Source organism: Anguilla rostrata, chromosome 7 (assembly GCF_018555375.3).
Source record: "Anguilla rostrata isolate EN2019 chromosome 7, ASM1855537v3, whole genome shotgun sequence".
Lineage (NCBI taxonomy): Eukaryota > Metazoa > Chordata > Actinopteri > Anguilliformes > Anguillidae > Anguilla > Anguilla rostrata.
In genome coordinates, this window is record NC_057939.1 from 11,248,135 (window position 1) to 11,271,571 (window position 23,437).

Genomic DNA, 23,437 nt, shown 5'->3' on the forward strand with positions numbered 1-23,437 from the left:
CTCTACAGTTTGCTACATCACAGAGGGAAGGGTTTGCGTGCGAACATGGCGTTGGTAGAAGGAAGAGTGGAATAGCTGCAGAATGACAAGAAAGACTCAGCAATGTTCCACTACCTTGTGCAGCGCATTTGCCTTTGAAATACCTCATCTGCATGAGCGCAGGGCTTGTACACAACAACTGACGCACTGTCCCACAGACTGCGCACTTTAAGCTAAAATCAGTGCGGCTGGATGCACAGTAAAGCATTACAGAAGCGCCCGTCGTAAGGATTCGACAGCGCGGGCTGCACCCGGGACGCAAACCCGCAGCCCTGTGGCTCTGAGCGCATTTCCGTAACCACGGCGCCGCGGCGAGCGTTCTGTTTATTGGGAGGCACTGCGGCGTGAAGCCCTAATCGATGGCCTCTGCGTGCACACCAAGAACAATCTGCCAAAAAGCTGAGAAAGCTGTGCCCCCCTCCCCCCCCCCACCTCCCCAAGGCGAAGAGCCTGAAAGCGCAAAGTGGACCCCCCGCTACCCAAATAGCCCCTGTGCTCCTTCAATCTCTCCAGCCCAGAGAGGCTGCTCACACCACTCCTCTACAGTTACTCAGAAGAGAAGAGAGGGATTTGCCTATTGCTCAAAAACACTAATTGGCGAAGTTCTAGTAAAAATAAGTACTTTCTTAAAGAGCACCCTTGCGCAGCACCCTTAATACATGGCTGCAAGACAGCATACTTTGCAGGAGTGCAATAAAAAAAGATAACCCAGAATAAAAAAATAAAAAACAGGACATATAGTGAGCTCCATAATGAATGGAACAGACCTTTTTCTTGATTTGACTCTGTACTCCACGATTTTGTAATTCACATGTGGTTAAAGCTATTATTTAAGGGTATTTTTATACATTTTGGTTGTGCAGAGATTGCAGTACCTCTTATACCCAATTTCAGGGCACCATTAAGTTTTGGGGATAAATGGCTCTACAGGTGTTTCTGATTAGTCAAGTGTGTTAAATTGCTTCCTCAGTGGCAGGTATAAGAGAGCTTCCAGCATATAGGCTTGTACCCGGGGGAAACGTGGACACTGAGAGAGCACCACAGAGAAACTGCACCACCGTTCTGAACATAATTTAATTACAAACAAACAGACAACACTATTCAGACTGACAGCTCATTTCACGAGGGACATGACATACTGAAACGGTTATAAAAACACAATGGCAGGACATATAAACAGGTCACAAGAGAGACTGTATTCCACTCTGCAGTCGTGATATTTACAATTGAACATTTAAAATCATCATACGGTGTTAACATGGCTAGATAAAGTGGACAATAATCCAGCTTTTGGGTGCATGGTATTTAAAAGCCCATCTCCCAAGTTCTGTAAAAGGTTTGAGAAATTTTAAAAAGAAATTACTGGAAAGCTAATAGATCATATTCCAGGAAGCTTTCAGAAGACTGGCTTTATAAATTGGCTTCATAAATTGAGATATGAGCGAACAGTAAACTACGTAAATTTAGTCAAGTTAAACCAGACTATTCATAGAGAAGACAGCGATGAGTCAGTGATTTGCCATTTGTGATAAAATGGAATTTAGCACCACGATACACTCTATCCAAGACCTCTAAAGAAGTGGAAGGAGAGTGCCTGTACTGTGTCACCACGATCAATAATACATAAACATGTAGATAAACCCAACCTTCTCCTTGTCTGAAACGTTAAAGCCATCATGTAGAAGCCATTATCCTTTTAAAAAAAAAACAAAAAAAAAACACTTCTTTCATAAGAAGCTTTTTTTTTTGTTGTTGGCTGTGTACCATTGTGGTTTTCACTCCTTTGACCAGCATACTACATCACCCTGTCTTGAGCTTAGCCTTTAAGCCTTTAAGGTTGTGTCGATTCTCCAATTACCTGACTCTAAGACTCATGTCCAGGGCTATAAAACAGATTGCTAGGCTGTTTTCAGAATTAAACTGCTGTAACTTACATTGTTAAAGAAAAAGAAAAAAATTAGAGCTAAAGCTTCAAAAACAGCAGATCGTTTTTCAAACCCCCACGAGTCAGTTGATAGTCAGGGACACAGCTCAGCCGGTTGACCAAAAAAAGGCCTGCAGTCTAAAACTTCCGGAACCCTCTATAAGATCTGTCTTTGACAAGACATAGGCCTCCCGAGGTCTCGCTCCAGCGCCTTCTGTTCATTACAAGCCCAGCCCGACGCAGCGAAGCCGGGGCAGAGGTTCTGACAGGGAGAGATTTCCCTCCTGGCAGAGGCTGCTCCGGCAGCGCTATGCTAATGCGGAGGGGACTTTTATGACTGCACCGGTGATGGGGCCCTGCCTGCCGCGCGGCGCCATTATAAAGTGGAAAAACGTGGCCGGGCGCACGGCGTCAGTCATCCGCCATCAGCCGACGGCACCTCGCACGTCATTATCTCGTCCTACAGAAACTGGCACATCATTACTGCGCCGTGCGTTCACCCATCTTTTTAACCCAGCCTTACATATGGCCGATGACAACCATGGGTTTAGCTGAGACAGCTGCTGCATTAACAGACTGCTTCTTAGTTCAGGTAGGCTGCATTTTCTTGCCACCTGTTGGACTCCTAATTTCCCAAGATATGCATTAGAATGTGAATCGCAGCACATATCGATTGGATTAGAGACACAGGCTCCGCCTTTGTGAATACATAATTTCAGACTGGCTTCCACTGGAGGTGTTCGGCCGCATGCGGCTCATAAAGAACGCTGCATATTTATTTAAATGCTATTCAGTTATCATCGTTATAACGATTCATGATTCCAGAGAGGCAACAACGCATGCATGTTTTAGAAGGGAGAAAAGGATTCGGTTCAACGGGCAGAACGCACAAATCTTCAAATGGCTTAACGACTCATTGATTCATTTTGAACGATGGTCTGTGAAGCAGGATATATAAAAATGTTAAAAACACCGCAGAACAGGCAGGCGCAGAAGAGAGAAAGATGAAGGGATCTGAGGGAGTCTGCCAGGAGACAGAGAGCAGAGGAAAGTTCTCCTGCACGGTAAATCTGAAAAGCTCCCCGCCGTGACCCGCCCCGCTGACTGCCCCGCCCGTTCCGCCGCCCCGCCGCGGCCGGCCCACCCTGCCCGCGGGCGGCACAGCGCCCGCCCGACTTCAGCCGGCCTGGCAGCGCGCCAGCCAGGGCGGGCATCGCCCAGGGGGAGACCGGGAGGATGGGATGACAGACAGAACCAGCGGCAGCTCGGGAAAGATGAACACGTCAATAAAGGCCTTCTCTGTTTAAGGATGAAAACACACATAGAGAAAAAAAAATCTATTCTTGTATTTTTCCAAAGAATTCCTGTGATGGATTATTTTTACTTTATATAACCAAGAGGGTCAATTGAGAGCAACTACTTATTTGAAATTATGTCTTGGCCAAGAGGCTTCAACTGCGGAAAGATTTTTTTTAAAAAACATCATGTTAGAAACCAGATTAGACCTGGTAATTTAAGTAATTTAAGAACAGGACCTTTAGCATACATCAAATTGTGAACCGCGACAGATAAAGCCTTGTTTCACACACACCACTAGGTGGTGCAATAGGGCAGGACTGGGCTTGTTACAAGTGTGGGAATGCCACTATGCACCAGAGCCAGTGTGTATCGCCACAAAACTACCTGGCAACATGCCTGTCATCGAAATCAATCATTCCCTAAATCATCTCTGTCACAGAGTTACAATGTAAGTGCCTTTGAATTCAGTCCAAAGTTTCAGGTGCCAGACAGTAAATGGGACACAGGAGGGCATAGGAACCTCACATCTGATTGGTTGCACAGATGCACATCTGTAGACAGTGACCAAAATGGAAATCCTTGTACTGATGGAGTTCAATTGGGTTGGACAATAATTCAAAAGTCTTCTATGGCAATACACAATATTTTTCATCAAAAAAACATGCTCTGAATTGTTCTAAAGTAGCAAAACAGCCTCACCTAACACCTTTTATCTTAGCATATTTAATCATGAATTATTTATATATTAAAACACATCACACTTATCACACAGTTTAACAACCAAACTGGCAGAAAGTTCTGCAGTGATGAGTGACAGGTTTATTAAAAAATGCGATTGGGCATTCCAAAGCATGAAATTAATAACACTGGGATACAGTAAAGTTGATACGAAAAAATAATATTTTATTGTCAGTTCTATCCATTACACCTCCACATGCACACACAGTCGTGATGAATCGACATGTCTGTTTGTATAGCTGGCCTGGTACAGAAAGCATTAAGACGCACTGTCGGTCTAACAAGTCCTCTCCACTTCACATTCACACGCCGTCCCGAATTCTCCCACAGAAGGGAGAGTAGGGGTCAGGTAAATACCTGACAGGCAACAGCGGGAGATTTATGACCGGTGACCGCGGTCAGACGTCAGCCCTCTTGACCACCGTGTCGCATATCTGGTAACAGACCGTGTGATGACCGTCCTCCTCCACGGTGTACGACCTCAGGCACAGGTCCAGCCAAGGGTGCTCTTTTGGGGTAGAGGGAGACAGGAGGGACGATCATCTCCGTGCGCTGATTTCAACAATATTACACAATTTATAAAAATACCCACAGAAAATACCCCCCCCCCCATAGATTATTACATTATCATTGCAGGTTGAAGTTGCCCGGATACCAGACAGAGCTAAAACTGCAAAACTACAAACGTAAATGTACAGGATACGATTAAATGCACGCGACAGTGTTTCCTGTTGTTTGCTAATGCCGTTCCCGCTTCGTGTGTGTTGAAAATGAATAGCAGTGGCGCAGGCTAGCAGGGCCCGAGGTCGACTCCGCCCTGTACGTGTTCATGGGAAACGGCTGGAGAGGAAAAGGCTAGGCTGGCACGCCACGGCTCATCAGCAGACCCTCACCCCCCCCCCTCGTCCCCGCCCCCACCCCCCCCCAGCGCTGGCTGCTCGCTGCAGCGGCCCGCTCGTGTCCTGTTAAAGGTATTCTGCCTCGGATATTGACGGAACGCCTTGTTAGCTGATATTGATATTGTGACCGTGAGCACGTTTGACGCGAGGACGACGCGAGATGGAGATCGTTCTTCTTCACCGCCCCGGCATCTCGCGGCGTTAGGAGGCCGGGGAATGCGATTGCCATTTTTTTTTTTTTTTACCCAGACGGCCCCCTGGTGGGCACAATTTGTCCAGCGTCTTCCGTATCCAGTCCTGGAGCTCCTGGCTGGCTTCAGCGTCGCTGGCAGGAACGCAGAAGAAGCTCTCCTGGAACAGGACAAAAAAACAGCCGCCACTCAGACAGACAGGTCTGACAGACAGACGAGCATAAACACAAACACACACAACCTTGATGGACAGACACGACGGGCCCTTTCTCTTCCACAACAAGCCTTCACAATGCACTGGCTGCACAGCTGAGATGTTAGCGATACCTGAGTGACTGTCAGGTTCTGAAAAGCTGGGATTGTATACAGTGCGGCATCTTGGGATGTGTGTGTGTGAAATATATGCAGTCTCTCTCAGTGTGCGCGCTGCTTGCTGCGCAGGTGTGCCAGTGTGAGTGGATGCGCAGGGAGAAGTCAGGCTGACTCAGGCGCTAAACACGTTTGGCTAGCTCAGTGAGGAAACGCTTACAGGCGGCCATCTTAATGTATCATAATGAGAATGAAGGCAGACCACCTCTGTCCTCACAGAGCCATTCCAGAGCAGAGCGTCCAGGCGGCCGCTGTCATCCTCCAGAGCCAGCTTCAACAGGAACACGTACTGCAAGGGCTGCACACCCAGCACTGATGGGGGCGAGAGACGGGGGGGGGGGGGGAGAGAAAGAGAGGGAGGGAGGTGGTAGGAGAGAGAGAGGGGAGAGAGAGAGAGGGGAGGAGAGGAGAGAGAAGGAGACAGAGGAGAAGAGACGGGGAGAGTTAGAGAGAGAAAGAGACAGAGGGGGGAGAGAGAGGGTGGAGAGAGAGAAAGAGAAAGAGAGGGAGGGTGGGAGAGAGAGAGGGGGAGAGAGAGAGAGCGAGACAGAGGGGGGAGAGATAGAGCGATGTTTGATTCCCTTTATTTGACAGTGAAAGGAGACATACAATTCTTGTTATTCAAGTATTTCAAACACAAACATGAGAAAAACCGATAGAAGTCCAACCAAAAAACGGAAAAAACAAATAAATAAAAATAAAGAGAAGACCATAAAGAGAAAAATGGGAGGGGGAGGGGTGATTGGGAGAGATAGGGAATGAGGAAAGATGTAAAAATAAGGTTGCACAGGAAATTAAGAGAAAGAAAAATTAAGAGAATGACAGCAAAAGGGACAATGGAGAGATGGAGAGTGAGACGAGGCTGAACAATCCAGCAGAGTTTTTTCTCTCCGTTGCACTATTAATTAACTGTAAACGGATTTAATCAATTGCTTTTCTCCTGTATATCGTTTCTGTAAATGTATCTGTGATTGGGTAATGGGAGATTTCTGTAGCGCTAACAGTAACAGAGCAGCCTGAATGTGCTAAGTGAGCGCTGGAAGGAGAGCACGCTCCTGCACTCCAGCACCGGTCACACATTAAGACCAGCTCTGAGGGGACGTCACGACCCGGTGCTGCCAAATCCTCTTCTGCCACCGCCGACCTGCCAGACGGGGGGGGGGGGGGGTTCGGCGCCCTGCGTGTAAGAGGTGACCGTGGCTAATATGCGGGGACAGGAAGTGGCAGGGCCCGGCTCACAGGGGTGCGGTGTGACGCAGGCGGGGTCCGGGGGGGGGGGGGGGGGTGTGCCCTACCCTCCGCGATTCCCTCGATCTCCTCCGTCTTTTCTTGCGGGTTCAGCTCCACGTGCTTCAGCTGGGAGCACCGCCTGCAGCTGGAACACAGACACCACAGCGCCATCTACCACTGAACAAGGCACCAAATGGAGCATAATGCTCCTCAATAAATACATACATACACCATATGAGTCTACTATATGTATCTCTGGACACTCCTTGGTCTTTCATGGGATACTGTACACTGTATGTATATATGTACAGTATATATGTGCAGAAATTTGTAAACGTCAAAATATGATATACAGTTGGCTTTGCTAATTGTTATTGACAGGCTGCTCCCTCTAAATGCTTCAAAATTAAACACAAATAGTTTTGCGAATCAATCACCACGGCACATTTAACATTGGTCAGCGGTAGCAACATTATCACACTTAATGGTGCTCTGGTAGAAGGCAAGGAAAAATCGCTTTAAGGGGAAATGAATGATGTTAAATGATTATTTTTCCCTCTACAACAGTGGACACTGGATTACGTTTTATGTGAAAATGCAGTGAAAATAAATTCTGAATGACTTTTATAAAACGCTGCATCATCACGGACACACCGCCACTCTTGGCGGCGAATAACAGTCATCAAGGACTTTTTGGCAGAGCTTACCCGGGCAATTTAACAATAATATCAGCGGGATTACGCTGCCAGGCCATGAGGGAAAGCAAATGACATCAAATACATTTCGCCTGATGTAAAAGAAAACCGATGTGCAGTTCTCCATGCATAAAGTTCGGTGGATAATGTTCTCTTACATTTTTAGGAACGAAAAGATAAAAGTGCCACAGAAGTAGGAAATGTATAGGTGAGAAATTCTTTAATCTTAGCCCAAGTGAATCTCTGAACTCCCAGAAGTACAGTGAAGAAGAGTGAAATAAATCAGCCGTGCAAAAACGAGTTGGGGGAAAAAAAGAGTTTGAGGACAAACCCATAGTTTCGCTTTGGGCCTTGGAAAAGGAAGGGGGCGGAGAGGTCCAGCAGTGTCATTCTCCCGTCCGATGACCTCACAGGCACCATGCTCGTCTGCTCCTCCAACATCTGACACATCTCCTGGAAGGTGGCCCCTGTGAAAAGGCACTGAATGGCTCTAAGAAAACTCAGGGCATGGTTCACTTCAGGCAACCGTGAGCTAAGAAACCTTAAGGGATGGTGCACTTCAGACATCTGTGAGCTAAGAAAACCTCAGGGCCTGGTGCACTTCAGACATCTGTGAGCTAAGAAAACCTCAGGGCCTGGTGCACTTCAGTGGTCTGTGAACTAAGAAAACTGAGGGCCTGGTGTACTTCAGTGGTCTGTGAGCTAAGATGTCTGTGAGCTCAGAGCACAGTGACAGACCAGCGCCACACACCCAGCATACCCATCCAGGCCAGGCCTGCTCTGTAACGTTAAGTCGATGGGGCCCAGAAATACTCCGCCACTCTCACCCTCCACGAAGACCAGCCGATTGGGCCCCCTCTCCATGCCCCTGCACCAGCGCACGCTGATCCTTCGTCCCGGGTCGGAGGTGTCCAGGTGCCCCGTGAAGGCCCAGGGCTCACTGCAGCACCCCGCCTCGCTCAAAGCCTCCTGAAACACGCTCGCTATGGTCTCCTCATCTGGGACGTCCTGTCTGAAGGGACCAGGCGCAGAGACAGAGCTGACAATGTGAGAACATCCAACAAATCCAACACGGAAAACCAAGCGATGGAGACAAGGTGCCGCTACAAGGTGCCATCTTGCTTGGGTGTTTTTTGTGCCGTCGGCATGCTTGTTCAAGCACGGGAAACTCTAACTGCTGCTTATCTAGAACAACATTCAGGAATTGACCAACAAAAGAAAGAAGGGGCTTTCTAGCTGAAGTCTACTTCAGGGACATCCAGAGAGAGAGAGAGAGAGAGAGAGGTGTTGACGTGACCTCACTGACCTAACACCCTCTTCCGTATCCCTTTCAGCTGGGAGTCACAGATATGTGCGGAAACATCACCTGTCTTTACACAGTGGTCCAAAGACACAGCTTCAACTAAATATCAGTCAAGGCCAATCACCCACAGATAGAAAGGTGACTGAACGATGGCATCACTTACACGGCCCATCTGATCAAAGGGGGGAAAACAGAGCAATGATTTGGCAATTTTCGCATTGCAGAACTGAAATGACATGATGTCCATTCATTTCAGTCGGGGCAGCCCACAGTGTACTAATGAGGCTTGCCAGTTGTGTTGACGGAGAGATTAGACCTATTCAGAAAAAGAAAGGGAAGTACTATATACAGGGGGAAAATAAATGAAGGGACGTGACCAGACTGACAATATTCCACATCCCCCGACCGGAAAAGGTGCACAGAACAAGGCCAGTGTGAGTCACACGCTCTGCAACAGGAACACTGAGTGTGTCTGCACTCACGTGTGCACACGCGTGCATGTGTGTTTTTGTGTGCGTGTTCCGGCGTGTATGCGCATTCGTGTTTGTGGATGTGTGCATTTACCCGTGCGTTGGCGTACATGCGTGTGTGCATGGGTTTATGTGCATGTTTGCGTGAGTATGTGTGTGTATGGGTGTATGTGCATGTGTGTATGGGTGTTTGTGCGTGTGAGTGTCTGTGTGTGTATGGGTGTATGTGTGTGTATGGGTGTATGTGTGTGTATGCACGGGTGTTTGTGCGTGTGAGTGTCTGTGTGTGTATGGGTATATATGCGTGTGCGTATGGGTTTATGTGCATGTATGTATGGGTTTATGTGCATGTATGTGCGTGTATGTGTGCGTGAGACTCACAGCGCTCTGCACTTGGGGCAGTGGAGCTTCAGGGCCTGGCAGAGCCTCTCAGGCTGGTAGGACCGCAGCCTCGCCCGCACATGGAACACTCGAGGAGGCGGGCTGTTCTTCACACAGGCCAGTGTCACACACTCCAGCTCGTGGTCACATGTCCGCACTGCACACACACACACACACACGCACATGTCAGGAACACATACTGCAAGGCTGCACTCCCAGCATTGAGGGGAGAGGGAGGGAGGGAGGGAGGGAGGGAGGGAGAGAGAGAGAGAGAGAGAGAGAGAGAGAGAGATGGGTAAAAGGGAGAGGGAGAGAGGGGAGGAAATCTGGAGGGAAGGGGAGAGGGAAGAAGGGAAATAAAGCAAACAAGTAAACAGGTCATGAAGGAAACGAACAGAAAAGAGAAAGACGAAGACAGAGGGTTGGTCACAACAAGAATGTGCACAAGCGCACACAGATGCAGACACACACACGCACGTGCAGGCTAAAGGGCAGAAGCTGTAACCATGGTTGCAGGTTTGATTCCAAGGTCGGGTGCTGCTGTTATAGCCTTGACCAAGACGCTAATTAACATTGCCTCCATATTTGTATAAATCAACAAAAATGTTGTACAAATAAACGAAACCACATAAACCGTATAAACAAAAAAATCAGCAATACAACATATTTAGCTGAGATTCCAGCAATCCAATAAAGCCCGCAACAGAAAAAAGGTAAAAAGGCCAAGAACTCGATTTCGGAGGCTCCATACTGCACAAAGCAGTGGCTCTGACAAGGATAAGGTGCCAACAACCCTTCAGTAGCAATTCTCACCTGTTAGACAGTTCTCTGGTTCAGCATCTGAAATAAGAGAGAAAAAAAAACATGCAAAATAAAAACATCTGCGCTTGCTATTTGTGGTCGCTCTAAAAATATTTTCGGTACTGCTTCTTGTCGCCTTTAAAAATTTTTTAAAAAATGCACACAAAACACATGATCACCACGCAACATCAAAATGTCTGACAGGTGTTATATTAAAATGGCCAATAGGGGTACGTTCACAGAAGGGGGACGGGATGACCCGCAAATGCAGGACTCTTACCCAGGGACTCTGGAGGGGTGCACCACTCAATTAATGAGGAATCACTCACATCATTTTCCATTGACTCCAGTCTCCTGAGAAAAGTTGGAGAGAGAGAGAGAAACGGAGAGCGAGAGAGAGAGAGAGAGAGAGATGTCGGAAGGGAAGTGGAGATTTCCCACATTCCCACTGTAGCAATTTGCCAACAGTAAGCGCGTGTCAACAACACTCAACTTAAATGTGAGCTCGAGAGAGAGAGAAAGTACCTTGTCAAAATAATATTCCCAACCCCATTCCATTAACATATGTTCACACGGCTCTCAATGTCCCCGTCAAAAACGTCAGGACAGACTGTCCTGTAAGGAAGTAGGGGTGTTAAATTTGGCTCCCACAGTGCTACCTGCCCGAGAGCTCTTTTCCCACCCCGGCTAATTCACCAGCATATCTCTGCCCCTGCAGTCCAAACACTGCTCTAGTACAAGGGCCCAGGTTACAGTTTACCAGGCTGAGCCAATGAGATCTGTTGTGAGACTAACTCCGCCCACCACCCATCCCCAAGGGAAGCAGACTGTGGTCTCTAGCAGACTGAAGTGCTGGAATCCGGCCTTCTGATTGGCTGGTGATTTAAAAAAAATTAAAAAAAACGAACCCACCTCTTGAGCTCCTGCAGGTCGGGACTGTCCTCGGGCAGGACCCGGATCCCCCGGCCGTACGCCGTGCCACAGTGCAGGTGGAACGCCAGGGGGGCTCCCCCGCCCGCCCCGCCCGCCCCGCCCTCCTCGCTCGCCCCACCTGCCTCGCTCGCTCCACCCTCCCCGTCCCCAGGTGGCATCTCTGCACTCTGTGGTACAGCGTGAAGGTTGTAGATGCGAAGGTAGGAGCCAGGCTGTGGAGATACGCACACGCGCACCCAAGCACACACACACGTGCACATACACACACGCACACGCACGTGCACACACACACACACACACACAAACAAACATACATATACATATACACACACACACAGGAAAGATTACTTTTAATAATCTAAATTGTACATTGAAGCTTGTCTCAATTGACATTATACCAAGAGATTGCATTTCTGCAATCCCACAAATGCTAACAACATTAAAATGTTGACACATGGCAATTAACCTTGTGTATATCCACTCATTATACAAGCTTTTTAACTCAAATTTAAGATGCTACCATCAGAATATCCAAACCAAGGATTCAAAACCTAAAACCCTACGGTAATTAGCAACAGGTTAAACAGAAACGCAATGCATTCTGATCATTTAAGCAGGCCTTCAGATTAGCTTTCCTATGTAGATGCAGTATGTGGTCCCAGACAGACTTGTGCTTTCATTTTCCAAAACGGGCTGTGATTTTCATCCCGTTTAAGTTGGAAAATAACCCAGAGGGATGATGAGCTGAACCCACATGCTAATTTAATATCCTCCTGACAGACTGAGTTTGTGCATTTTTTAAATAACATTCAAGAAAACACTGTTTGTAATACAGATGAAATGCTATTGCTGGGGGGGGATTTTTTTACACACACACACACACACACACACACGCAAAACGACAAAAATTATGTCACTGTCCAATACTTACGAACGAAAAAGTACATGTGAATGATCTGCCTATGTACATGTTTGGTCGAAAAGCTTTGACATGATGAAATTAAAGATTTAACTATTTTTGCTTTTGCCCTTGGGGAAACTGTTTTCATGACTTGTCGATATATTAATGCATTATTAAAATTTGACATTTGAATTGGCGGGCAGCAGAGGGCGCTGTGATATCGAGGCAAACTCACGCTGGTCACCCGGTGAAATACGGCACAATTACAACCGCGGGAGGAAGCGATTAACTAAAGCCGAGACCCCCACTGGAGTAGCAGGGTCTGCTGCTACAGCCTGCCGAAGACCAGACCCTGCTATTCCGTCACTGATCGCCCGAGGTTTTACCTGCGATACATTACGCGTTTTACATCCGAATGCAGCTCTAACACGCAGCCATGGCTCTCGTCAGAGTGTCCGTTCCCAGTCTGAGCATTAACCGTACAGCCGGTCTTGGGTAACACACGTTACGCATGACTTCAGTGCTTCTGCGACGTTCGGTGGGTGAAAACGGCTAACATGTCCGTGGCCTTGCTGACTATTACGGTGCGGCATGCTGACGTTGTGGTGAGGTGTTGTTGACACTGCTCGTGATTCCGCTCTCAGTAGTTCTGGTTTTTGAGGTGAGCATAGAACGCATGAGGTCTGAAGTGAATGCATTGTTAAACAAATATGTGAACACTGTGAATAGGCCTGAACAGTGCGAATTCAGTGCGAACAAGACATTTTTAAAACAGTACAAATGGGGAGCATTGATGTGGAGTGAATGGAAACATGAATTCATTTTAAAATGGGTTATTTGTGAAAGGAGTCCTATCGCGGGACAAATGCAAAGGCAGTGCAGATTGGAATGTGCTGTATGAAAGCAGTCTGAATGCTAAGTCACTGCCAAGCATGTGTTATTGGCACATGAAGCCACTACAAATGGGAGGGGCCTAGCTCCAAAGGGGAATGGCCTAGCTCCAAAGGGGCGGGTTAGGGTTATGCTAAACTTTGGAGTGAGGCCACTCCCCTTTGGAGCTATGCCACTCCCCTCTGGAGCTGCTCCAGGCACCAGTAATACCCTTCTGGGGAATGCAGGGTTGAATGTGTTGCCACTGTGTTGTCTGAGCACCGTGCGAGCAGAGACACTGATTTGCTGCATCATTAATTCCCATCCCCAACTGCTGACTCCACAGGCTGCCACTCCAGCGCGGGGACGACACCCCCGCCCGCCAGACTGAGGCAAAGCGCCGGGGCGTGACAGCTGCACCTGGGTCCCCCCCCACCGCGCCGCGGCCGGCCCTGCCGGGACCCGAGTGGCGGCACCGCCGTGGTGTTTTTGGGCTTTCTCGCGGCTGAGCTCCGCGGGCTGGCGGCCATCGGGGCGCTCTCCCCGATTCCCCTCCCGGGCGGTGGGGGGGAAAGCGTGCGGACGGCGCTCGCGGCGTTACGGTAGGCGAGCGTCCCTCCCCCGCCCCCCTGCCGGTGCACCGCGCTCACTGGTTTTACTCTCCGGCCCCGCCATCACCGGTCTCTCCCGTCAGCTCGCACCTGCAGCGCTGACTGCCTCTGCTCAGGAGCCCAGGGTCCGATCCATAACCCTGCACCTCCGCGTCCAGCTGGCCCTGTCAGACTGAATAGCAGCACGCGTCAAACTGAGCTCTTACAGCAGCAGCAGGCCAGCCTGCTCCGGTTTATAATACTCTTATTTTCCTCCCTGCAGCTGTGCCATGCAAGTATTTTAAGTTTTTAACGTTACCTAGTATTTTTATTGTCATTGGTAACCCATAGTTTTTTCTTTGGAGCTGGACAAAGTAGGTAACTTCCAACCTTTTAATAGTCAAGTTTTACATCTCAACTATTCCAAGTTCGTACACAGTTGGTTAATCACAGAAGCACTTCAGGCTTCATGAGTACATGGCCGGGGTTTGCACCTGGAGACTTTCAGTAACAAATTTAATTACGTAACTGCTACAGCACGCAGCAGCGCTGTGCTATCTGTCGCACGCCAGGAAGAGGCTCCTCCACTTCACCAGAGCACAGGACGGCTTTGCGGCACGGTTCCCAGGCCAGGTGTCGGAGGCGTTCTGCGACGAAGCGAGCGGCGCGGAATTAGCGGGAATCCGCAGGAGCGCGGCACGGCCTGCGCGTGGCTCTCCGCCGCACGCGCCCGCTTGCTCGCCCGCCCGCCCGCTCCGTCCGGCCAATCAGCAGCGCGCCGGAGAAAGAGCTCCCCGCCCCACGCGCCTCGGAGAGGAATTCAGAACAGCCGCGTCGCCCCTTTTCCGATATTTTCCGGGGCTCTCCACAATGCGCGGCGGCGTCCTCTGTGAATACGCGATGGGGGGGATCGATACGGGCCGCATTTTCCGCCGCGTGGTATTTAAGAGGCACACAGTCACCGGCTCCTTTCAACAACCTCAGCCCGAGCGCTGCCGCTTTTTTTTTGTCACATTTTTTATTTTTTATTTTAATTCCGCGGAAAATCGATTCCCCAGAGGAGGAGCTGCGAAAAGCACAGGCTGCTCAGCTGCGGCGTCGGGCCCGGCCACACCCGGGCTCCTGTAAACACCCGCCCCGCACACAGCCAGGGGCGCTAAATCCGGCCCCAAATCTCTTACCGACAGCGCCGGCACCCACCCCACCCCACCCTCCCAGCCCCCCCATCTAAATCACGAGCCACTCCTGTCTGCCGCGGTATTACTGTCCTCTCTGTAGGTTCCATTAACCATGAGATTTGTGGCTCAGACTCTCATCTTGGTCCTGTTAGACAACAACAGGGAGAGAGGCGAGACCAGCCTCTGCTATTATTCTCCTCAGCACCAGATGTCTTCTCACTACTAGCCCACTGGGGGGAAGGGGGGGGGGGGGGGGGGGGGGGGGGGCTTGGGGTTGGGTGGAGTGGGGAGGTCGGGGATTGGGGGATTTGGAGTACAGGCTATGCAGGCAAAAACCAGTATATTGTAAGTTCAAATCCCAGGCACATCACTGCTGCACTGCTGCCATTTGCCATGAGCAAGGTGCTCGACCTGAATTGTTTCAAATAAGCACCCTCAGCACGAGCTGCTCTAGTGGGCAGCCCATCACCAATGTGGGTCAGCTCGGCTAGGAGAGCCTGTCAGGCGAATGCATAATGGCACGTTAAGTGAAGTACTAACCCTGAAGCAGAAGCCCTTCTGTCTGGGGGATGAGAACGCTTTGCATTCTCACTGACCGCGTAGTGGATAAACAGCCCCCCAAAACAGTTTCTTTTGACAAAGGAAAAATACCTGCCTGGCCAGACTTTCCTTTTATAAATGGCAAAAAAAAATAATTCAAGAGCAGAGAGTGCGCGCCGAAAAAAAGAACTGGAAAAAAAAAAAAGGAATCTGGGAGAGAAACAACTCTAATGGCAACCCACAATACCATTAAAACCGACGGTTACCGCTGTCTTATATAAGGCTGTTTATTATGGCCTGTTCGGCAATCAGTAGAAGAGAGAGAAAGCGCCAGGATTCAGCCTGTTTAGGGGAAGTGGATATTCCGTATATCATAAGACTTCTTATCTGAAATTAAATCTCTTCAAAAATACTTATCTACTTAAACAAATTCCACAACAGTGATGGAAAGTATTATTTTTTTCAACTTTAATATGGGCTATATTTTTCATGTACTACACAAACACAAACATAATCATTAAGGCAAAGGAGTTAGAGTTTCACTAATTAAATTGGCTTTGGAAGACTTAGCAATCCTTTAAGTCACTAGTTCCTCAGGGACCCATAATGGCCACATAATTTCTTCATTTTAGCTCTGCTTTGCTGCTTACCCATAGTTTACATTGAGCACTTTCTCATAAATGTGCATTTGGCAGTTCACTTCAGCCGTTCAGCCAAACAAGTTACAGTACAGCTGCTTCTGTAATTACAGCGCTTTGTTATTTTGTCTCTGCACCTTTCCTGCTATTCATAATTCAAACTACCTGGATGAACATCTGCCCACTTCAGTGTTCAGTGAAAAGGACCAATGTTCCATTCCTGCTTGCAGCCATTTTAATTCACTTGAATCTGTTTAAAGTGAATTCTTACTGGAGAGCTGTAGACATTTCTTCAAATGATAGGAAATAAAACCACAGTATTTATTAGTCAAATGCTTGCTTACTCATTAAAAAACATAATAATTACCATCTAATTGGATATTTCAGATTCTGCGTGTACCGCACATGTTCAAAGCCAAAGATCTATTTTCCATTAAAATAAAAGGCTGCAAATTTTTTCCCTTCTATTTTCAGCTACATAACGCTACAGACTCAAAAATAAATGCAAATGATGTCGTCCCAAACGTTTACAACCGTTTTAATGATTGCGGTCCACAGTCGAACCCAGTCTCCCCACGTCTGCTTCAAGCCAAGAGAGCAATCCTACCCTCGTTTCATGTTCCCTTTAAGACAAGAACACACTTTTTTTTCTCCCCCAGAAGACCTCTCTATACAACATCAGGCCCTGCTCTGTGCCACAAAAACCCATTATGTTAGCCATGTGAATAAAACACAGCAGGGGCGATTCATAAAAGTCCCCGCCAGAGCTTCTACGGCGACAGGGGCTGAAACCATCCCGTCAGAGCGTTTTCCATTCACCAACATTAGTTACTGGAGATTTTAAAGTGCTGCCATTACGACGGAATTATTCTGAGCAGCCCCGGATTTTCTGTTCGCCGTTCCTCAAGACGATTCGTAAACAAACGACCCGTGTATTCCCACAAGATGCAAAGCAGGTGGGACATCGTTTGTCACCATTACGCGAATAAATTTCAAAAATGATACTTTTTTTTATAAAGCCGGGCTAAAACGCGGTTACTGAGTCGCGCCCATTCTGCTGTAACGCAACAATCCAATTTGCATGCACGGTTTCACTGGTTATTTTTACCTAAACGTTAATGTACTGTGGAAAATAAGGCAATGGCGTGGTATGGTCGCGATAATCACTCAGACGCCGCCTTTCCGTGCCAATCTGCGATTGCCTCCATCACGCGCGATACGCGGGGATGCCGCTAATGCCTTCCATGAATCACGCAGCATGCCGCGGCCGGGATGGCTTTGGGCTGATCTTGCGTGGCGCGCGCTGCTCCTCTCACTGCTGATTGTGTGATCGCTGTCGTGCGCTGTGATTCAAGGGACCAATCACACACTCAGATTAGCCCTGTGACACCAATTCCCGACTCCCAGGGTGCAGCAGAAGCATTCATTAGCTCGTATTCCACTGACTAATGGTGAACAGAAATGCTCATTACTCTGCCAGCTCATACACACGCACGCACAAGCCCACATAAAAACACGCATACACACACACACAAGTGTGCATACATACAGACACACATACGCAAATGCACATACATACACTACATTTACAAACTACATTCAGTTTCCATTTTTGTTAGGAAATCGGTAACATTTATTACATTGAAATATTACCAAATCAAGGAAAAAAAAGTCTTTGTCCCAAACATTATGGAGCTCACTGTACTGTACATATTTGCATATTCATGGAAAGCAGCAGACCACCCAGTCACCCAGTGGATGTGTGGGGGAGGATGTGTGCTCCCTGCTGGAATGGTAATAAGCATTCCGTTAATAATTCAGATAAAGTAAACTGTTGGGTCAGCTACAGCATTTCATTTGTAGGAAATGAATGCCATGGCAATGAAATCACATTACACTCATTAGCATATATTTCTGTGCTGTGTTCTCGCCACAATTTGACTATGCAGTGTAACACTGTCCGATTTCATAAGAGCACTCTTACACAAGCTCACATTGACAAAAGCATCCTCACTCATACAGTCAATCATGCACAATACGTGCGTATAAGCATGCACATACATGTGTACATGAACGCACACAAAAACACACACACACACACACACACACACACACACACACAGGACATGTCTGAGGGCTGATGAGGTCACAGACAGATGATCGTACATCATCCTACCAGCAGCACTGCTACCTGGCCAAACGCAACGAACTGCAAAGGTCAAAGGTCATATGATCATCCAGAATCCCCAATGAGTTTCCTGAACCTCCATCCTGAATCCCAAGCAAGACCCCGCATTCATCCACAATGGCAGGTAACGTTCCTACATGTCCATCCTGAATCCCAGCAAGGTAATCTTCACACGACTGGACACAAAAGTTCAACACTGTGGGTTCACCGGGCACTTCCCTCTGCTGGCCAGCGCAACACGTAAAGCCACACACTGGAAGATGAATGGATTTTAATCGATGTCAAGTGCGATTAGATTAGGCTCTGGATGCGATCCTTTCACACTGCGTAAAGACAAGCAAGAGAGTTATTACGAAGAGAGTGGCGACACAAATTTGTACAAACTGCCACTCCGTCACAGGGCTAATCGTCCACTCCACAAACTGCTTCGCATGACTCTTGGTCACCTGACCCTCGGTTCATCAAACTAAGCGATGCTCAAGTCTAATGAAGTGTCAGCTGGAACTACCGACCGTTCGTATAAACACTGCTCTGTGTTCCAGATGAAATATTTCAGCCAGTGATAAAAGGTAAGATTTCCAACTGTGTAAACGGGCCTTCGCACCTTTCATGTTTGTCTACAAATAAAAACTGTGTATTTTACAAAGGTGTAACAAATTTGAACTCAAAAGTGTTACACAATGATCTATCAGTGTCCAGACCTCCAAAAGCCTTGCACCGCCCCCACATTGGCTAATCCATCTGCTCACTGCGGTTCGCTCAACAGAACAAGGGACGATGAGCTGGGAGGGGGGGGGAGCCAAACACTGAACGGTTAAGGGGACGGATGAGTTCCAGTACCGTTAACAATGTCAGTTTGCTATTAAAACGCAACAGTGGAGCAGCATAGACAGCATATGGTGTTTTGCTGTTTTTTGGCCAAAAAAGACTGTAAGAATATAGCCTATAAGAAAATATAGGTGCACATATTCAGAAAAAGACTCGGTGAGCTGGCTTATGCCAATTTAATCACTGAGGAGATTCACTGGGGTATGCACTTTATAGTGTGCTTTGGAATCATTTCTACCGGGACAGTCGTAAAATTGAGGTCTCTTCGATGCCTCTTCAGCTTCTGCAGTCTAGTTCTAATGCATTATAAGAAAAGCTGCCGTGCTGATCCCCAACACGCTGTTTTGGCAGGAAATAGGAAATGAGGGGAGCAGTGACCAATAAGATATGCGAATACGTGACCAATGACACAAGATGTATGGAGCTGTGGGGTTCTAGACTAATACAAATGAAATTGCACAGCACTTGACCCACTACAGGGGCACATGCAGAGGTGGAAGGCTGGATAGACAGATAGCCTTTCTAACCTGAGCCAGTACTTAGACATCCAGCCAGGTGAGCCAGTACTTAGACATCCAGCCAGGCATGTCCGGTGCATTACATCCAATCCATTATTTCTATCCACCCAAAATGAACACCGGCGTGCAGCAATAAACTTATTTTTTGCATTTTCAGCTGTAAATAATGCCCTTTTAACTCACAACTGAAGGTAAGGACAGCAAATCAATTTCATAATTATGTATTCAATAATGCGCAGTTATTACGGTCACGTTACTGTTTTCGGCTGTGCTGTTCTCCAGGTACACTTCTACCTTTTTTACTGACAGTTATAAAGGCGACACTAACGGCATCACTTCGCTATGACATTCCGCTACAGGCCACCAAAATCCTTAAATGGCCTCACTGGGTAAGGTACCTCAAATGTATCAACTGGGAACAGAACCTGAAGGCTTCTGAGAGAGAGAGAGAGAGAGAGAGAGACAGAGAGAGTGAGATAGAGAGAGAGAGAGAGAGAGAGAGAGAGAGACTAACTGCAGAGAGCAGGAGATAACACTCACAGTTCCCTAGTTGGGCAGAGACAGAGGGAACGAGCAAAGTGCCAAAAACCTGCGAACTAAACGCGAGTAAACAGGCATTACTAATCTCTAAAGCAGACTGCAAACAATAAGAGCAAATTGAAAATGAGGTCTGTGCAAAGCACGTAAAGCCGAAACATCTGCGGATCGGATCTTGGGGGTAATTAATGCACGCATTTAGATAAGGTACACATGTACAATGACAAATTAGCCACCTCCAGACTGCACACACCAGGGCCCTGGAACCAAGCAGGTGGGGAAAAGTGGGACCGGCTTCTGCAGCCTCAGCACAAAGTGGAGTAAAACTGCGAGCCAAAATGTCTGAGCCCTGAGAGCGGGTGTGCCGAGAGGGAGGGAGGGGGAGAGAGAGAAAGAAAGAAAGAGAGAGAGAGAGAAGGTATGAGAGGAGGAGAGAGAGGGTGAGCAAGGTAGAGAGAGAGAGAGAGAGGGAGGGTGAGAGAGGTGAAGAGAGAGAGAGAGAGAGAGAGAGAGAGAGGGGAGGTGGAGAGGTGAGAGAGAGAGAAGAGAAGAAGAAGGAGAGATAAGGTGAGAAGTAGAGAGAGAGAGAGAGAGAGAGAGACCTGTGCATAAACACAACCCAAACACACAGCAGAATGCAGAATAGAATGAATTATTGTACTAGTACATTGCAGGCTGCATTACAGTCAGGCTGTTACTGGAATCATATCACAACCAGCACAGAGCGCTGCAGTACCATTATCACTATAAAAACATGACTTATGAAGACCAACTACTGCCTGCTACATATTCCGTTACTTCTGCTGCAATAGCTGTGCTATCTGAAAGCATCCCTGCTGTTTGGAGCAGGGAGTAGTCTCAGTTTCCTGCGAAACCTACTAAGGAGGAAGGGCCTGTTCTCATTGGTTCCTGTGGAACACACAACTGAGGAAGGACTAGTTTCCATTGGCTCCTGTGGAACGCACAACTGAGGAAGGACTTTGTTTTCATTGGTTCATTGGTTCCTGTAAAGCACACAAATTAGGAAGGACTTGTTCAAGCTGATTCCTTTGTGGAGTGGAATCGATGACAAGTGACAGAATCTTCAGCTAGCTCTGCTTGTTTAGCATACCGATTAGAACATTATCTCCCCCTGTCTGTCACTTCCCTCACCACTGAGGGTAGATCTTTATCATGTGGTTATCTACAAGAGGATAAGCACATTTCATCTCATATCTGCGTATTCTCTACGGCACATTCTCAGGGTAAAGATCGACTCCTCATCTCCCCATGATAAAGATCTAATATATACAGGCTGGAGATCTACTCTCAAAGTCTCTGCACACGAGATGGTATTAGGTATCATAAGGAAAATTGTCGTTTCTTTGTATGCAAGTCCAATGCATGTGTGTTTGTGTGTACTCATGGGCATTCGATTGTGTGCGCGAGTGCGAGGTACATGTGGGTGGACATGACGTGCGTTTGTGTGTGCCTTTGTAAGCGTGTTTGTGTGTCTGCATGAGCATATGTGGATCTACGCAAGTGTGAAAAGTGTGAGTGGGTGTAGTCTGTGTAGATGTATGTGAGTGTGAGTGGGTGTGGTCTGTGTACATGTATGTGAGCGTGAGTGGGTGTGGTCTGGGTACATGTGTGTGAGTGGGTGTGGTCTGTGTAGAAGTATGTGAGTGTGAGTGGGTGTGGCCTGTGTACATGTATGTGAGTGTGAGTGGGTGTGGCCTGTGTACATGTATGTGAGTGTGAGTGGGTGTGGTCTGTGTAGAAGTATGTGAGTGTGAGTGGGTGTGGCCTGTGTACATGTATGTGAGTGTGAGTGGGTGTGGTCTGTGTACATGTATGTGAGTGTGAGTGGGTGTGGTCTGTGTACATGTATGTGAGTGTGAGTGGGTGTGGTCTGCGTACATGTATGTGAGTGTGAGTGGGTGTGGTCTGTGTATGTGTGTGTGAGTGGTCTGTGTATGCCTGTGTGCGCGTGGACGTCTGCAGCGACAGTATTACAGACACTAGGCCGTGCGGAGCCCCATGCCTGCTGCAGCAGGGAGCTGTGACAGATCGATTCACACTCTTTCCCCTCCGCACATTAATCTAGCCTCCACCTTGCTTCCTTATCCTAATGGGCCGCCCTCACCACACATTATTCAGCCGCTCAGCGCTGCGTCACTGGCCCCCATCCATTTCACACACAATAATTGGAGATACAAGTATAAGAAACTGATACTGCTCGGATATTTCTATTCATTCCCTCATCCTTGGGAAAGAGAAGCTTTCCTTACGGGAGGGAATCAATTGATTGGCCTGAAAAAGCCGCTCTTCGTTTCATTTAAAGGGGGCTGAAAAATGGCGCTGAACAAAATTGAAAAAGGTGAAATATTCCTCCGTTTAACATAAGCGCGCAGTATGCACGCCGAATCAATAATAATCAACACGTGGGCTGCTTCTCGCCCAGGAAAGTGCATTGTATCGTCGCATTCTAATTGCTGGGGAGAACTAGAGGGGAAACAAAAAGCTGCATCCTTCAACAAACAGTTTTTGCTTGACATTTCTAAATGATTAAACTCCCGTGTGTAAGAAACATCCTTATTCCGGGGAACGTTTATAGCTTCCTAACAAAACAGACCAAGCACCAGGCAGACCGGGCTTGAGCAGAATATACGGCTAAAAGATTAGCTTTTTTTTTTGTTGGGCTGAATGGCATGGTCTCTTCATCCAATGCATTATCCTCTCATGATACACACCCGGACATTTACTTGGGTACTTCAGCTTAAGTGCCCTACTCGAGTGTACAAGTGCACTGCCAGACACGTAACTGCAACCTAAGACCTTGACCAGTCCTTAATCCCTGAGCCATGCAACCCAGCCGAAGGGCTTTAGACCCTGGCGTAAATAAAAAAGGACACAAAAGAAAATGATTTAATTATCAGCACCTATACTGACTTTTCTCCACCACAGGGCCCGTTTTCCTGCGACGTATTTTTTTTGATGAACGCCGTCTTACGCAAACGCGTGGAGAATTCGAGGAGAGATCCTCGTCTCTGGCCGTGCGCTCGCAGGCGGTGGCTCCGCCCCTCCCCGCGCACTGCGGCCCGCAGCGTCAGACCGCAGCACGTCTCGTCACCATGGCGATGGTTTGTGAGTGTAGAGGTAGAGCGAAGCCGTGGCAGAGTGATGGATGGAACGGTGGCGAATCATCCATCAGTAAAAACGCTGTCATTCTGCCGAGGTAAACACACAGACATGTAGACACAGACACGCATGGATGCGCTGACACACAGAGAGACACGACTACGCAGACACACACACACACACACACACACACACACACAAACTCACACGCAGATACATGAGTAAGCACACACAGACAGATAGACAGACACACACAC

At 47.9% G+C, this 23,437-nt stretch overlaps 1 protein-coding gene across 6 annotated transcripts in view; it reads right to left on the reverse strand.

The window, feature by feature from the left end:
• Positions 1 to 4,139: 4,139 nt before the first annotated feature.
• pot1 (protection of telomeres 1 homolog) overlaps positions 4,140 to 23,437 on the reverse strand; it is a 67,740-nt gene continuing 48,442 nt past the window's right edge. For 3 of the 6 annotated variants that reach the window (XM_064342793.1, XM_064342797.1, XM_064342798.1), the window contains exons 11-20: positions 11,252 to 11,484; positions 10,620 to 10,693; positions 10,352 to 10,378; positions 9,539 to 9,695; positions 8,212 to 8,396; positions 7,716 to 7,851; positions 6,755 to 6,834; positions 5,665 to 5,771; positions 5,145 to 5,250; positions 4,140 to 4,511 (exon numbers count right to left, since the gene is read on the reverse strand). In XM_064342793.1, coding sequence (XP_064198863.1) covers positions 4,399 to 4,511; positions 5,145 to 5,250; positions 5,665 to 5,771; positions 6,755 to 6,834; positions 7,716 to 7,851; positions 8,212 to 8,396; positions 9,539 to 9,695; positions 10,352 to 10,378; positions 10,620 to 10,693; positions 11,252 to 11,484 — 1,218 coding nt within the window. In that variant the 3' untranslated portion in view covers positions 4,140 to 4,398. The remainder of the gene's footprint in view (positions 4,512 to 5,144; positions 5,251 to 5,664; positions 5,772 to 6,754; positions 6,835 to 7,715; positions 7,852 to 8,211; positions 8,397 to 9,538; positions 9,696 to 10,351; positions 10,379 to 10,619; positions 10,694 to 11,251; positions 11,485 to 23,437) is intronic. The other 3 variants (XM_064342796.1, XM_064342795.1, XM_064342794.1) reach the window with 3 other exon arrangements.